Below are 15,571 nucleotides of genomic sequence, written 5' to 3' on the forward strand. Positions count from 1 at the left end.
CATGAATATTTTTCCATGTCATTAAATATTGTTCTACAGCATTATTTTTAATGGCAGCATAGACTTTCCATCATATGGGTAGTTTAACTAGTTCTTTATTGTTGGACATTTGGATTGTTTCCAGTTTTTCATCTTTATAAATAATGCAGTAAACATTATTGTTAGTAAATCTTTACTCACATCTGTGATTACTTTGTTTCATAAAATAAATTTCTAGAAGTGGAATTAGTATGTGTTCCAAGGACATACACAGTTTTAAGGCATTAGATCTGTATGGCCAAGTTGCCCTCCAGAAAAGTTGGATCAGTTCACATTCTCAGCTTCTTTATATGAATGTCAGTTTCCCTTATCAACATTGGGTATTATGGTGTTGTTTTGCTTTATCACTTTGATAGGTGGAAAATGGTCTCTGCTTTTTTAAATTTACATTTTAAAAAATTTACATTTCCCAATGTTTAATGAGGGTAAATCATTTCCTTTCATTTACTGGCCCTTGGTATTTCTTTTGTGAATCATGCAGGGAAAATCTTACTATATTTTATTTTTATATTGTTATTTGAAAATTTTTTTATTTTTTGGGTTGTGTCGGGTCTTCACTGCTGCACTCGGGCTTTCTCTAGCTGCCGTGAGTCGGGCTGCTCTCTGTTACGGTGCTGGGCTTCTCACTGTGGTGGCGTCTCTTGTTGGGAAGCACAGGCTCAGTAGTTGTGACCCATTGGCCAAGTTGTTCCTTGGCATGTGGAATCTTCCCGGACCAGGGATCCAACCTGGTTCTCCTGCATTGATGGGCAGATTCTTAACCACTGGACCACCTGGGAAATTTTTAAATTATTTCTAAGGATATGTGGTCTTCCTTGTCAGTCAAATATATGGCCACTTCTAATTTTCTCCTTTTATTTTAATCTGTTTCTTTTCATTTGATTATCTTGTTGATAGGAAGAATTATATCTACCTTAGAAGACCTCTTTGTATTCTTGAATTTATTTATTTAGTCTTTTTTTAATTTGTTTTGTATTTTGATTGTGCTGCACTGCATGTGGAATCTTAGTTTTCCAACCAGGGATCGAACCCACATCGCCAGCAATGGAAGCATGGAGTCTTAACCACTGGACCCCCAGGGAAGTCCTTATTTCATCTTAATCAGTTTTTAAAGAAAATGATAGAAGTGAAGTTTGTAGTAAAAAAAATTTTTTTTCAAACAGTGCTGATTATCCCTCTCCCTGTGAACTAACAGTTGTGAAATATGTAACAGAGCCTATGAAAGTCCTTTTTTCCCTTCCTATTATTAGTGCTCTTCACAGAGAACTGTCTCTGGAAGTTTGGTGTATATCCTTCCACATATGTGTGTGTTTAGTTGCTCAGTTGTGTCCTACTCTTTGCGACCCCATGAACTGTAGCCAGACAGGCTCCTCTGTCCGTGGATTCTCCAGGCCAGAACACTGCAGTGGGCTGCCTTCCCTTCTCTAGGGGGTCTTCCCAACCCAGGGATTGAACCTGGGTCTCCTGCATTACAGGCGAATTCTTGACCATGTGAGCCATCAGGGAAGCCCTATTCTTCTGGATACTTTATGTCAATTTAAAATTTTTTAAATTATAAATGAGATCATATGGATACATTGAACTAAAACCATCCTCTCATATTGATAAATATGTCTTACCTGTTCTTTCTTTAAAAAAATGCTATCTTTATTTTCATTTTCTTTTTCCTGAAGTACTTGAAGGTAATCATCAGCATGTCATTATACTTCTAAACACTTCTATAAATGGCTCTTAAAAAATAAGACTGTTTCTTATATAACACTATCATCTCCTCTAACCAAATCAATACTTTCTAGCAGTCCTAAATAATATGTCCACTTCGTGCTTAAATTTTTTCAGTTATCCCCCAAAGTATTTATGATTAGTGTATTCAAACCAAATTCTATTTATACTTACCCTTTTCAGTAGCTGCCCAGAAAGTTATCTGGGTAAACTAAATTGATTTAACCAATCCCCTATAAATGGGCACTTAAGATGTTTGCCTGTTTTTACCTATTATAACAGTGCTAAACAAATAACATTTTTGTACCCATCTCTTTGCTTTCTTTTCTGATTATTTCTCTAGGATTAATTTCTAGAAGTGGAATCATAGGATCAGGAGGTGTGTGAGTGTACAACTTTGATACATTTTGCCAAGTTGCTTTCTGGATCTGCTGTGCTGATTAAACGTTTATCAGCTGTGAATGGGGAGGGCCCCTTCCTCACATTCGTGCAAGCATCAAGCACGATCAAAAAGATGCCACACTTTTAATTTTTTTTTTTAATGAGACTAAGCAATTTTTTTTAACGTATTTGGCCATTTGAATTTTGGAGACTGTTAATCCGTTTCTTAGCATCTTCCTTTTCAGGGTAAGCAAATATTCTTATATCTCGTCTTACAGGACCTGCTTTCTGTCTGTATGATCTAGGCCTTCTTTAGTTTCTCCACTTTGTTTTTTTCAACTGTGGGAATCAAATCTAGATATAACATTTTAACAGAAACTCACTAATTTTTTTTTTTTTTAATTGTGCTGTGGTAACTGAGGAGGACAGTTACGTCATTTTTTTGGAATTGAAAATTTCCTGTCACTTTGTCTCCCAGTTGGTTTAGATACTTAACCCATATGGGAACATTGATCTAGAAAATGAAAAATGTGCAGTTTCTTTTATTTATTTATTTTATTGTTTGCAGTTTCTTTTTTAAAGCTTATAGTAGTGTTCATTTCCTTTATCGGAGTGTCAGACTTTAGTTTTTTGGGCTCCAAAATCACTGCAGATGGTGATTGCAGCCATGAAATTAAAAGACGCTTACTCCTTGGAAAGAAAGTTGTGACCAACCTAGATAGCATATTAAAAAGCAGAGACATTACTTTGCCAACAAAGGTCCATCTAGTCAAGGCTATGGTTTTTCCAGTGGTCATGTATGGATGTGAGAGTTGGACTGTGAAGAAAGCTGAGCACCGAAGAATTGATGCTTTTGAACTGTGATGTTGGAGAAGACTCTTGAGAGTCCCTTGGACTGCAAGGAGATCCAACCAGTCCATCCTAAAGGAGATCAGTCCTGGGTGTTCATTGGAAGGACTGATGCTGAAGCTGAAAGTCCAGTACTTTGTCCACCTCATGCAAAGAGTTGATTCATTGGAAAAGACCCTGATGCTGGGAGGAGTTGAGGGCAGGAGAAGAAGGGAACGACAGAGGATGAGATGGCTGGATGGCATCACTGACTCAATGGACATGAGTTTGAGTAAACTCCAGGAGTTGGTGATGGACAGGGAGGCCTGGCGTGGTGCAATTCATGGGGTTGCAAAGTCGGACACGACTGAGTGACTGAACTGAACTGAACTGATAATGGTGATATAATAATAGTGCCCACCTGAAAAGATTGTCATGAGACTTAAATGAGTTAATACATGAAAAATGCTCAGGTTATTGCCTGGTCCTTAATACGTGTTAGCTATTGATTTTAGTGGTGGTGATAGTGTTTTCCTAGGCTGTAGCTCTATGGACATGGTGTTTCTTTCCCTCTTCATAAAAGGGTTATATAAATAAATACTGGTACTATACTTATAGTCACTGAAGTGACTTAGCGCGCATGCACACACACTTGTAGTAAGTTCTTTGGAGATTTAAAGTGCACACACAAAGTACATGCCAGGAAAAATATTAAGACATCATTTTTCTTTAGTTATTCATTCAACAACCTGGAGTCTGCCATTTGCCAGCACCCAGTTTGCCAAGGCTGAGCAGTGCAGTCTCTGCCTCAGGACATTCATAACGAGGTGTGGGGATAGGTAAACAGCTATTAAAGCATCATTTAAAGGTTAGTACATGAAAGCAACATTTCAACATGTTTCATTTTGGGGTTTAAATAAACAATGCTTACCCTCACTAATATTAAAAGGGACTTAAATAACATAATCTTTTACTTTCTTGTTTTTTTTTTAATGAATGAATTTGGCTGTGCTGGGTCCTAGTTGCAGCCTGCAGGATCTTTAGTTGTGGCATGCAAACTCTTAGTTGCAGCACATGGGAAACTAGTTCCCTTACCAGGGATCAAACCTGGACCCTGTGCATTGCAGGCGCAGAGTGTTAGCCACTAGACCACCAGGGAAGTCCCTGTCTTTTATATAAAAATAAAAGTCATCATCTTTTACTTCCTGGGCTTCAGTTTATTCAAGTGGCGATAATGACAGTTTTCATGGGAGTGCATTGTAACATGCCTAACAAAAATTGCTAATTACTTTCACATATGTAAGTTCTGAAATCTGATACAGTGGTTTTGAGACCCAGGAGTAGCCCATACATCTTATAGTTGATATGTTCAAAAGAGGGAGAAGTTAAGTTTCCTTACCTTTCTTCCATTAGCAGAAGGGCAGTTTACTGAGGACATACAGTTATTGAAAACAGCAAACAGAAGTCCACATTTTGTCAGCATCCAGATTTGGAAATGGTAGTGTAGTTAGATGTCCTTTCATCTGACTTGGGCATCATTTCTCTGGAACTGAAATATTTGTAGAGGGTTTTTCATGGCCAAAATGGTGAGTTAGCTGCTAAGGTGACAGTATGCACCCTGTGTCTCAGGGAGCTTACAGCATACACAGCACAGTATGTGTTGTAGCAGTGATGTGAAAGATACTGGGAGAGAAAGGATTAACTGTGTGGGAATCACTGTCTTCAGACCCATTCTGTACAGAGAGTTTGCGCACTTGGCTCAGGACAGTTCACTACCTAAAAGGCCGTTTATTTTGATATGAAAGGATCAAACTATTTTACATGAAACAGAAGGTTACTTGCATTGTGGTCCTAATTTTATTTTTAATACGTTTCTTCACTTTACTTTAAACTTTAACTGTATTTTAAATTGTAAGAGTAATACATGGTATCAAGATATTCGAACAGTTCAAAAGTGTATCAGATAAAAAGGAAAATATCCGCAGTCTCCCTGGGTGACTCCTATTAGACAGTTTATAAACAGTTCCTTGTAAATAAAACTTGGATTTTAAGTACCTCATGCTCTGAGTATTTCCCCTTTCCGATTACAGGGGAAAAATAAATTTCACTTTTCAGGGAAGTCCTCTGGAACAATGGAGGTTGTCTAGGAACGGTGAAATGGAAGGTAGCTAGTAGATTTCGGGAAGTCCATTGATCAGTCAGATTGCTGTGTCCTGTAGGGCTTTTTAAGGATTTATTGACACACTTCATCAAGGTATTTGAGAGAGCATTCAGGGAAACCTACGAAATTCCGCAGTTCTTTTCCCTCCCTTATAAATTCATGCCTGGTTAGAAATTACAGCTTGAGTGGGATGTCCCTCCACAGAACTCAAACGCACACTATCTATCATGTTACTTAGCATGGCAGTAATGTAAAATGGGAAGGATTTTTTCCTTTTGGTTTCTTTCTGTGAAGGGGCTCACCCAGCATATTTTATCCTCTGTCTCTCCATCTCTCTCTTATTTCAACTTCCACTTACTCCCCAATTCCCCACATCATTCTCTTAAAAGCAAAAAAAATAAGTTTTTTCCACCGAGTCCTCTTTCTTATTTGATTTAAAAGGTCTTGGGTTGAATGTTTCTCACAAAAACACTTTGCATTCAGAATTAACCCATCAAATCGTTTCCACCACAGACCCCCGCACAGTCTGCGTGCCTTCCTCTGTGGGGCCCCTCGAGGTCGGAAAACCCAAGTCTGCCTTTGGTTTAGTTGTCATGATTTTAGAATATAAGTCCCCATGCCCTGCTTTGAAAAGTTATCCTGGTGGTGATTTTGTACCATTAAAAAAAAAAAATCCTACTTTTGGTTCACACAACCAACCAACACAGTGGGACAGAACTCCTGCTATTCTAGGCAAAACCACAGTCCTCCTAAGAGCACATTCATTTCTCTAAACCAGGGGGTATATATGTGCCCGTGCCTAGGAGCCACAGGAGACTTGGGTTCAATCCCTGGGTCAGGAAGATCCCCTGGAGGAGGAAATAGCAAAGCACCTCAGTATTCTTGCCTGGAGAATCCCATGGACAGAGGAGCCTGGCGGGCTACAGTCCATGGGGTTGCAGAGTAGGACCCAACTTAGCAACTAAACAAAAACAACGACACATCTGTATGTGTGTATACCTACGTGAATGTATAAAAATTCTACTTGGGCTCACGTTGGAAATGATATCGACTCATCCACATGGTGGGTGTTAAGGAATCTGTAACCTGCAGTGCTCTGTTTTAGTGGTAACGCCATCCTGCTTTTGGAATATAGAACAAGCCCAAACAGTAATACTGACAGAATTCGGAATTATGATACAGTGGAGCCTTCACGTAATTCTTTGTTGAAGAAGTTAGGGCCTAAATGTTAAGGCTTATTGTTATTCCGAGTTGATAATCTCTGCCTTGCTTTAATAATTTTTCCTCATGCCTGGGTAGCCTGCGAGTTGCACAATAATCACTCACACAGCTTTGTAATCAATGCCCAAAGTAATAGGATTCCTCTGGCCACCGGCAATTAATAAATTTGTGTCTTTTTTAAAACACTAGCAAGTCGGGCCTGAAATACGACTGACTGGCTCTCCTCATTTGCATATTTATTGCAGTGGAAAAATTCTTACCAGATGATTGATGCCGGGCCTGCCTCTTGAATTCCAAGCAGCACGTTATTATGAAATGAAAAATGCCGGCCATACAGTTGATTAAAGTTGAAGACAGTGGAATCGGTGTTTTTTAAGATTGTGGGAGAATTAAAGGCATATTTTAATAGATGTTGACAAGAAGTGAACTAACAAAAGCAAAGCAAAGGATTTGCTTGAAAAGATTTAATCAAACGTCTTTCTGGGGGGATTAATTGCCGGGGATGACTAGTGCAAGTGGCAGGCTTGTGTGGATTTGAATGAAAAGTATTGTTCTCAGGCCAATACAGCGTGTGTCATTTTGACCTATAGTTTAGCTGTAGTTCTAGAGTTACTTTGGAAGAAGGGGGGGAAAAACTGCTCTTGCAATCTGTACCTTCTAGCTTAATGTATATATCCAGGAATAAGAGGAATGTAGGAGTTTATACATACTCGCACATAAATAATTGTATGTTTGCATATTTGCTTTAAAAATAATGGTGTGGATATTTAAAAACTGATAAGGCGAGCTTTATTTTACTTTATGCCTTTGCTGTCCCCATTGCCCTCCATCTCCTCACCAGAAATTTTACTTATTGGTTTATAATCTAATTAACGAACTGTGTGCCCCATGTCCAAACTTATTCTCTGCCTCCAGTTTTGTTTATGTCGAACAGCCTAGATGAATCAAGGAAAAAAATAAAGCTGTTAGGTGAAAATGGTTTTTAGATTGGTGACATTTTATATATAGAATGCTTGCATATGGGCAGCATGTAAATGAATACTTAATGTGGGAATGTATGAATACTAGTTCTGTCTTAGCACTGTAGATCACAGCAAGCAGAGCCTGAGATTTTCGCTGTGTGAAGATGCCGATTTTGTAATAGCAATATACTTTCTATTATATAGCATTTAAACATTTACAGCATACCTTAATATATACAAGCATTTGTTATTTTTCGCCTTAGTTCTGCAAGATAACCAGGTTAAGGATTATCTGCATGGTGTAGATGAGATCATTGAGACTCAAAGAGATTAAATGGGGGGGGGGGTCCACTCAGTGGAAAATGACTAGTTAGGGATAGTTTCTGTTAATATCCAGGTCTCCTGGCTCTTAGTAAAGTACTCTTTCCATTTATTCTTTCCTTGGGAAATTATTCCTACGGCTGGTGCCCGGGTGCTTAGGTTGAGTCTTGGTAATAAGGTCAGTCACGTGTCCTTCTTAATCTCCTCTTAAGGCAAAGGCCTCTGGAAATGGACCAGGTAGGACAAAATAAACATGTATGTCCTTGGTAGTCTCCGCTTGTTTTGTGGCCAAGTGCCAGGAGGGAGAGAGAGGAAAGGGTGTGTGCATCTCTGCTGCTTTTCTTAGCTTTGAACTCTGGTGGTAATTGGGAGAGAAACTAGAGGTGAATTAGAAACCGTTGATTCCATTCCCTTGATCATTCATAAGGTTGAACAAATGGAATTCAACTTTGTATGAGTGATAGAGTTTTTTGGTTTGATTCGTTTTGGTTTAGGGCTGGGAAGAACTCATTGTGGGATGTGAGCCTTCAGGAGAGCATCTTTCCTCACCCTGGTCAACTGTGGCTTCAGGGGGGCCTGCCACGTCCAGCAGAGGATTGCTCACTGTTTCTACAGGTTTTACATAAAAGTTCACTGGAAGGAAATGTGACCCTGATACTGCAAAGAAGCGAGAATTGGGTTCTGGCTTCTAAATCTCTTTACAGGAAGTTGTCCATGTATTGACCACTGATGGCTTGACTTTGATAAACATTTTTTTTTGGGTGGTGGTGGTGGTGGTTAGAAGCACAGAATTGCAGATTTCGTCTCTGGTAGGTCTCCTGACACTTTGATGCATGGTGGTGCTATCCCTGGATGGAGCTTAAATACTTCAGGGCTACTTTCTGACTGGGTGAAGGGCTGTGTAAAATGACGACGTATGAGAGAGTATTAACAGAAAGGCACACTTTGATTTACTGATATTGGCTCTCTGCCTTCTTGTTGGATTGATATGCTGTCTAATATATCTGCAGTGGATTTTTTTAAACTGACTTGAACAAAATAAAAGGGCTTGTATAGCTGCTTGAAAGTGGCCCTTAAAAGCAGTAGTCTCTGTGTTGGATGTTTTCACAGTTCTTGGTTATGTTACATGTGAGAGTCAAATTATGACTTGCTTGTTGGGGGTAAGCAGCCATAAACATTATGGACTGCTTTGCAGCTTCTTCTCTGCATGGTTCTTCATCTCCTATTTTAGGTCATGGACATGTGGTACCTGGAGGAAGTAAGGGACAGGTACTTGCTTTTCCTGTGCTTATAATTATTTATTGTGGCAAGAAGACACATAGCATGAAAATTACCATCCTAAGTGTACAGTGCAGTAGTGTTAAGTATATTTACATTGTTATACATTCAGTCTCCAGAACTTTTTGATTTTGTGAAACTAAAACCCTGTACCCATTAAACAACAATTTTCCATTTCCCTCTTCCCCCAACTGCTGACATGCACCATTCTTCTCTGTTTTTATGAATTAGACTACTCTAGATACCTCGTATAAGTGGGATGATACAGTATTTGTCCTTCTGTGACTGACTTATTTCACTTAGCACAATGTTCTCAAGACTCATCCATGTTGTGACATGTGTCAGAATTCCCCTCCTTTTTAAGGCTGAATAATATTCCATTGTTCTTTCAGACTAGGCTCCAGACTGAGGGATTGTAGATGACTTTTTCTGTGTAGAGATAGACTGAGGAGGAAGAGTTATTATTACTTCAGCCTTAAGAATTAGTTAAGTATTTCTAAAAATTGTGGTAAAATAGATATGGCATAAAATTGACTGTTTTGAACCATTTTAAAGAGTGCAACTCAATCGAAAGTACATTCACATTGTCCTCCCACCACCACCACTGTCCGTTCAGAAACCTTTATCATCCCGAGCTGAGACTTTTGCCCATTAAACAAGTCCCCACCCCACTCTCCAGCCACTCTTCTGTTTTCTCTATGGCTTTGACTCTAGTTTCAGGTTCCTCATAGAAGAGCGATCATACCGTATCTGTTATTTTGCAACTGGCTTATTTCACATAGCCTAATATTTTCAAGGTTTAGTCTTGGGAATTTTGAGGACCACTTTACAGATGCAAAATTGATTTGTGGTTTCACTTTGGAGAACATGGGCTGTCTTACAAATAGCTGTTTCTAGAAAAGGAGTAAAAACAATGGTTCATACTTACATAGAATTAGGATGAGATGAGATTTCTGTTTTCATGGGCTTCCTTACAAGTATTAGTGTCTCTTCTATTTTCTTAAGTTTCTTGCTATAACATACTTTCAGAACCTTAGCTATTATGGGCTCTCTGTTTATAATTCTCAGCTGTTTTCATAGATGATCACTTATGGTAACATAGTATTTGTAGTTACCATTTTTATTCTTTGCTTTCCTCACTATTTTAATTATTTTCCATATATACACTTAATTTTGTATTATTCTAGTTACACACTTACCACGTGCATGTGTGCTAAGTTGCTTCAGTCGTTTCTAACTCTTTGAGACCCTATGGACTGTAGCCGCTAGGCTCCTCTGTCCATGGGATTCTCCGGGCCAGAATACTGGAGTGGGTTGCCATCTCCTCCTCTAGGGGAATTGTCCTGATCCAGGGATCGAACTGGTATTTCCTGTGTCTCCTGCATTGAAGGCAGATTCTTTACTGGCTGAGCCATCTGGGAAGTTACACACTTAGCATATTTAGACTTTAAAGTAATTCTTGTGTTTAAAATTGTTATGTCTAGGACTTCTCTGGTGATCCAGTGGTTAAGACTCTGTCCTTGCAACGCAGAAGGCGCAGGTTTGATGCCTGCTCAGGGAACTCAGATCATACAGGCTGTGTGATGTGACCTAAAAAAGAAAAAATTGTTATGTCTTCATTCTTTTTTTTCTTCTTGCCTATTTCTCATCTACTTATACTTAATCCATTTCCCCAAAACTATCAGCAGAATAATTCTGTATTATTTTTTCTTCTTGAGAATAATTTTTTATTGTTAAATTTGGTGGAAAGTTTTGTTAAGATTCAGAGCAGTGGGTTGAGAATCTTGGTTTGGAACACAAGGCACTTTGGATTTCTTCAGATATTGGCAGATCCCTCCAAGTGATATGGATATGTACTGATTATAAAAGGATTAGAATGTGGAATTTATAAATGATAAATGGATAAATGATTGAGGATCTTATGCTACTTATAAACAGGGCGGTTGTATTTATACAGTCTTATATGGAGATTATTGGAGGAATGCAAAGTAGCTGCTAGGTCATTGAGTTCCTTCTGGCCAATCCAGGGGGGCTTTCTCAGTAAGCTTAGCCTTATAGTGAAATGAAATGCTACAGCATGATCTGTTTGGAGAACTGGTCTGAGTCATGTGTTAGTGTCCTAGTGATAAAATAGGTTGGGATGCAAAATAGTGAGGAAGTTATTCAGACTGGACAATGCAGAAGCAGAAGAGTTAGAATCAGATTTGTAAAAGTCAGAGAAACTGAAGTCTGTGTGAGCTGGTTGTCTGGGATGTAAAACAGAAGTGAGCATGCTGCCACTGCTGCTTAGTCACTGCAGTCGCGTCCGACTCTGTGCGACCCTGTGAACTGCAGCCCGCCAGGCTCCTCTGTCCATGGGATTCTCCAGGCAAGAATACTGGAGTGGGTTGCCATGCCCTCCTCCAGGGGATCTTCCCGACCCAGGGATCGAACCTGAGTCTCCTGCATTGCAGGCAGATTCTTTACCGATGAGCCACGAAATGAATGAATGAAATGAAGCCCAAGAAATGAATGGAGGGTCTGCTAAATGAGAGTCAGGACGCTTGAAAGATTATGTGTCCTTAAGGGAAAGAGGGAAGGACTGATAGAAGCATCAGTTCAGTTCAGTCGCTCATTCTTGTCCGACTCTTTGCGACCCCATGAATCGCAGCACACCAGGCCTCCCTGTCCATCACCTATAGCCAGAGACAAATGGACAGCTCTTAGTGATAATACACATGGAAAACACAGGATTTAGCCACTGATTGAATATACTGAATACCGGCACCAAAACTTGTCAGTGATCACCTATGAAAATTAAACAGAGACGAGAGAAGCAGACAAAGGAGAAGTATTGGATTGAAAGAAAAAACTTTTGTTTCTGACATGGTGTGTTTGACGGAGTGATGGAACATCCATGTGGAGATTTTCTTAGTTGCTGGAAATGTGAGAGTTTGATTATAAAGAGATGTCTGAGTGCTATCAAAACATAACTAGTAATTATCAACGTCTAGTTAGCCCCTTCAGTAGGATTAGTAGGATTATGCTGATAAGGAAGGTAAGAGTTTCTCAGAGAGCCAGTTTTTATTCTGAAAGCTCTTGGTCATAGACTTTACACTTGATCCCGACCAGCTTTATTACGAACACATCCTGTTGTCTGTGAGGAGAACTGGGTGAGAACATACGTCCGATGAGCAGATTTCCAATACATGATTCAGTACACTGGACCCTCCAGATCCTGGGGTTCCACATTCCCGGATCCAGCCAACTTTGAACCAACAATATTTGGAAAGAAAAAAAAAAGTCAGAAAGTTCCAAAAATCTGCAGCACTCTGACAACCATTTCCATAATATTTGTATCATATTCACACCAATTTATGTAGCATTTACGTTATACTAGTTGTTGTAAGTAATCTAGAGATGATTTGAAGTATGTATGAGGATATGGGTAGGTTATATGGGTTATATGCAAATACTCAGCCCTTTGATATAAGTAAGGGACTTGAGCGTCTGTGGGTTTTTGCTATCCCGGGGGAGAGGCCCTGGAACCAATCCTGTGAGGATACAGAGCGATGACTGTATTGTGAACAGGAAGTCATTAACTTGGGTTTGTGTTAGTGAACAGGAACTTTCCATAAGGGTATACGCTGAGAGAGTGAATGAATGAGGTGGCAGCTCACACCACGGGCAAAGAAGATCTCTCAGGGAAGGGAGGTGGTGGTGATAGGAATCCCAGGACTAAGTTGTGCTTCTGGGGGGAAAAGAGAAGGTATTGCTTAAGGAGCCAGTTGATAAAGAGATAATCCAAGAGGTAACCTGTTGAAAGGCAACTGAGAGAGTAACACCAGAGGAAGAAAATGATTGGTTATGATGACAGACAAGGAAGGATTTTGTCAAACTTAGTAAATTTAAGAACTCAGAATTTATTGCAGATGTTTTAAGTTTCTTACACATGTTTCCTTGCTTGTTCTCCACAAGGACTCTAGGAGGTAGGCACTGTTATTTTTTCCTTTCAGAAATTCTGTATTTCAGAGAGTTCTTAGGCCCGGCCTATCCTGTATAACCCCCGCCGCTGCTGCCCGCCCCCACCAGCCAGTACTACTCAGGAGGCAGGCGTCAGAGGCATCATCTGCTTTGGAGCACTGTAGGTAATTAACTGTTCCTTCTCTCTGCTTTATTTCCCAGGTCACAAGGCACTTAAAGCACTGTTGAGGTCATTGGTGGATCTCCAGGAAGAGTTGCTTTTCCAGTACCCAGACACTAGGTATCTCGTAGATGGTACAAAACCCAAAGCAGAAAGGTAAGGAGGAATGGAACTATGGAATCTCTGTCTTTTCATCTGAATATTTTCCCATTTTTTATAAAGTCAGGTCCTTTCCGGAAGACATCAGATTTCTTAATGTTAGTAAACTATCAATAGAAAGAGCCTCTCACATTCAGTTGGTAGCCAGGATGGCACATAAATTGGGGATTATCTTTCAGATTTTTATATGTAGTTGTGCCTAACAGTATTTGTGCATGCGTGCATGCTCAGTCGCTAGGTTGTATCCAACTTTTTTGTGGCCCTGTGGACTGTAGCCTGCCAGGCTTCTCTGTCCATGGGATTCTCCAGGCAAGAATACTGGAGTGGGTTGCCATTTCCTCCTCCAGGGGATCTTCCTGACCCAGGGATCAACCTGTGTCTCCTGCATTGCAGGTGGATTCTTCACCACTGAGCCGCCTGAGAAGCCCAATTACCTTTGTAAGCTTCTGCAAAAAACTTGCCTTTGGGGGTTGGGGGCTGCACCTCCTGGCTTGTGGGATCTTAGTTCCTTGACCAGAGATCAAACCCAGAGCCCTGGCAGTGAGGGCACTGAGTCCTAACCACTGGACCACCAGGGAATTCCCCAGACTTGCCTTCTTTTTTACATCTAGTGAAATTATTGGTGAAAGCACATTTTTAGTATGAATGCTTCATTGATGTTTATGAAGCCCTTTGTTGCCTATACATGGAATTGCCAGTTGCAACCATTGACTTTTTAGTAAGGGAAGAAGCAGTTATTTTGAAGGGTGGAAACATTTTGGAAAATAGCAGAATAAGCCTTTTTTTCCCTTCCTAAAATGATCACATTTGATGAAGGTTCACCCCACTCTTTGACCTCTCCCTCTGGCTGAGCCTGCTGCAAGTGGTGCCTGCCTGTTGTTTTCCATTGCGCTTCTCTTCTGCTCCACTCCTTTCCACTGAGTTAGTCTGAAGGGCAGAGGAGAGGCGCTCACATGTAGGAAGCGCTTCCTGTGTGTTGGGGTCGGCAGTGCACAGAGTGCAGCTGGTTCTAACTGGGGGCTCCGGTACGTTCTCAGGCGGCTGGGGGCATTGCAGTCTAGCTTGGGTTCTGTGGCCTATCGCCTTGAGTGTTCTTCACGTTCTGCCCCTCTTCATTTGGTTCAACTAATACTATTCAGCTTTCCCGAACAATTGGTTACAGAGAGACATATTTCCCTTATTGATTTGGGGATTAAGGTCATAAAAGTATGATTATGTGTTTAATTTTTAAAGACCCTCCTATAACAGTATAGGCCTGGTTCATGTGCATTTCTAATAATGTTTTTAACAACCTCATTTACTTTTATGGTTTTCTTACCCTTTAAAAATATTTTTGAAACCACCTATTTTTATTTTTATATTTATTTGAAAAAGTACAGAAGTTTTTGTTTGACTGCATGAATGCTCTCTTCCAACAAGAAAAAAGCCATACTCTTTTTAAAATATATATATTTATTTATTTGTTTGGTTGCGTGGGATTTTTAGTTGCCACACATGGTATCTAGTTTCCTGACCAGGTGTCGAACCTGGGCCCCCTTTTTTGGGAGTGCAGAGTCTTAGCCACTGGGCCACCAGGGAATACTCCTGACTGCATGTGGGCCTGGGTTTTACCCAGGTACCATTTATTTACATTGGACTCTTACTGGGTTTTCCAGTGAAGAAGAGATTTCCAGTGACAGTGAAGAGCTCATAGAGGAGAAGCAGCAGCCGCAGAGAAGGGGCCCAGCAAAGAGGAAGCTGGAGATGGAGGACTACCCCAGCTTCATGGCGAAGCGCTTTGCCGACTTCACTGTCTACAGGAACCGAACGCTCCAGAAATGGCACGATAAGACCAAGCTGGCTTCCGGAAAACTGGGGAAGGCAAGCATGGGCGTGTGTGTGTGTGTGTGTGTGTGTGTGTGTGTGCACGTGCACGCGCGTGTGTGTGTGTGTGTGTGTGTGTGTGAGAGGCAGGTCGTGGCAACCTGAAGCAGCTGTGAGAAATTGGAGCCACAGCTCCCTTATATGGATGATGCCTTGATGTGGTAGTCATCCGTCATTTCTGTAGAGAAATTTGCTGAACTCCTACCACTGAGGTTTATACCGTTCAGGCATGGATTTTCAACTTTATTAGTGAGGAGTGTTTTAAGTCTAGAAATGGTGGCCTTGTAAGTGTTGGAAAAACAAAATACCTTAAAGAAACGGATTTTACCACAATTAATATTAAAGGAGCAGAAGTTAATCTCTGGGTATAGGAAAGTGATGTGACCTGCTTAAGACTAATATTTAATTTTTTTCTGAGAACAGTCACAGCCATTCACACACTCAGCCTTTAACTGAAAGTCTCTCCTGGAAAGAGGATTGTCTGTTTCTCTGCTGACACAGAAAGATAGAGAA

The 15,571-nt window shown here is 40.4% G+C and overlaps 1 protein-coding gene across 2 annotated transcripts in view; it reads left to right on the top strand.

Annotated features, from left to right (window-relative positions):
• The window catches only part of AATF (apoptosis antagonizing transcription factor), a 102,179-nt gene that overhangs the window by 26,672 nt on the left and 59,936 nt on the right, over positions 1-15,571 (top strand). For both annotated transcript variants that reach the window (XM_020890055.2, XM_020890056.2), the window contains exons 5-6: positions 13,078-13,192; positions 14,851-15,055. In XM_020890055.2, the coding sequence (XP_020745714.2) occupies positions 13,078-13,192; positions 14,851-15,055 (320 nt within the window). The remainder of the gene's footprint in view (positions 1-13,077; positions 13,193-14,850; positions 15,056-15,571) is intronic.

This window comes from Odocoileus virginianus, chromosome 17 (genome assembly GCF_023699985.2).
Source record: "Odocoileus virginianus isolate 20LAN1187 ecotype Illinois chromosome 17, Ovbor_1.2, whole genome shotgun sequence".
Lineage (NCBI taxonomy): Eukaryota > Metazoa > Chordata > Mammalia > Artiodactyla > Cervidae > Odocoileus > Odocoileus virginianus.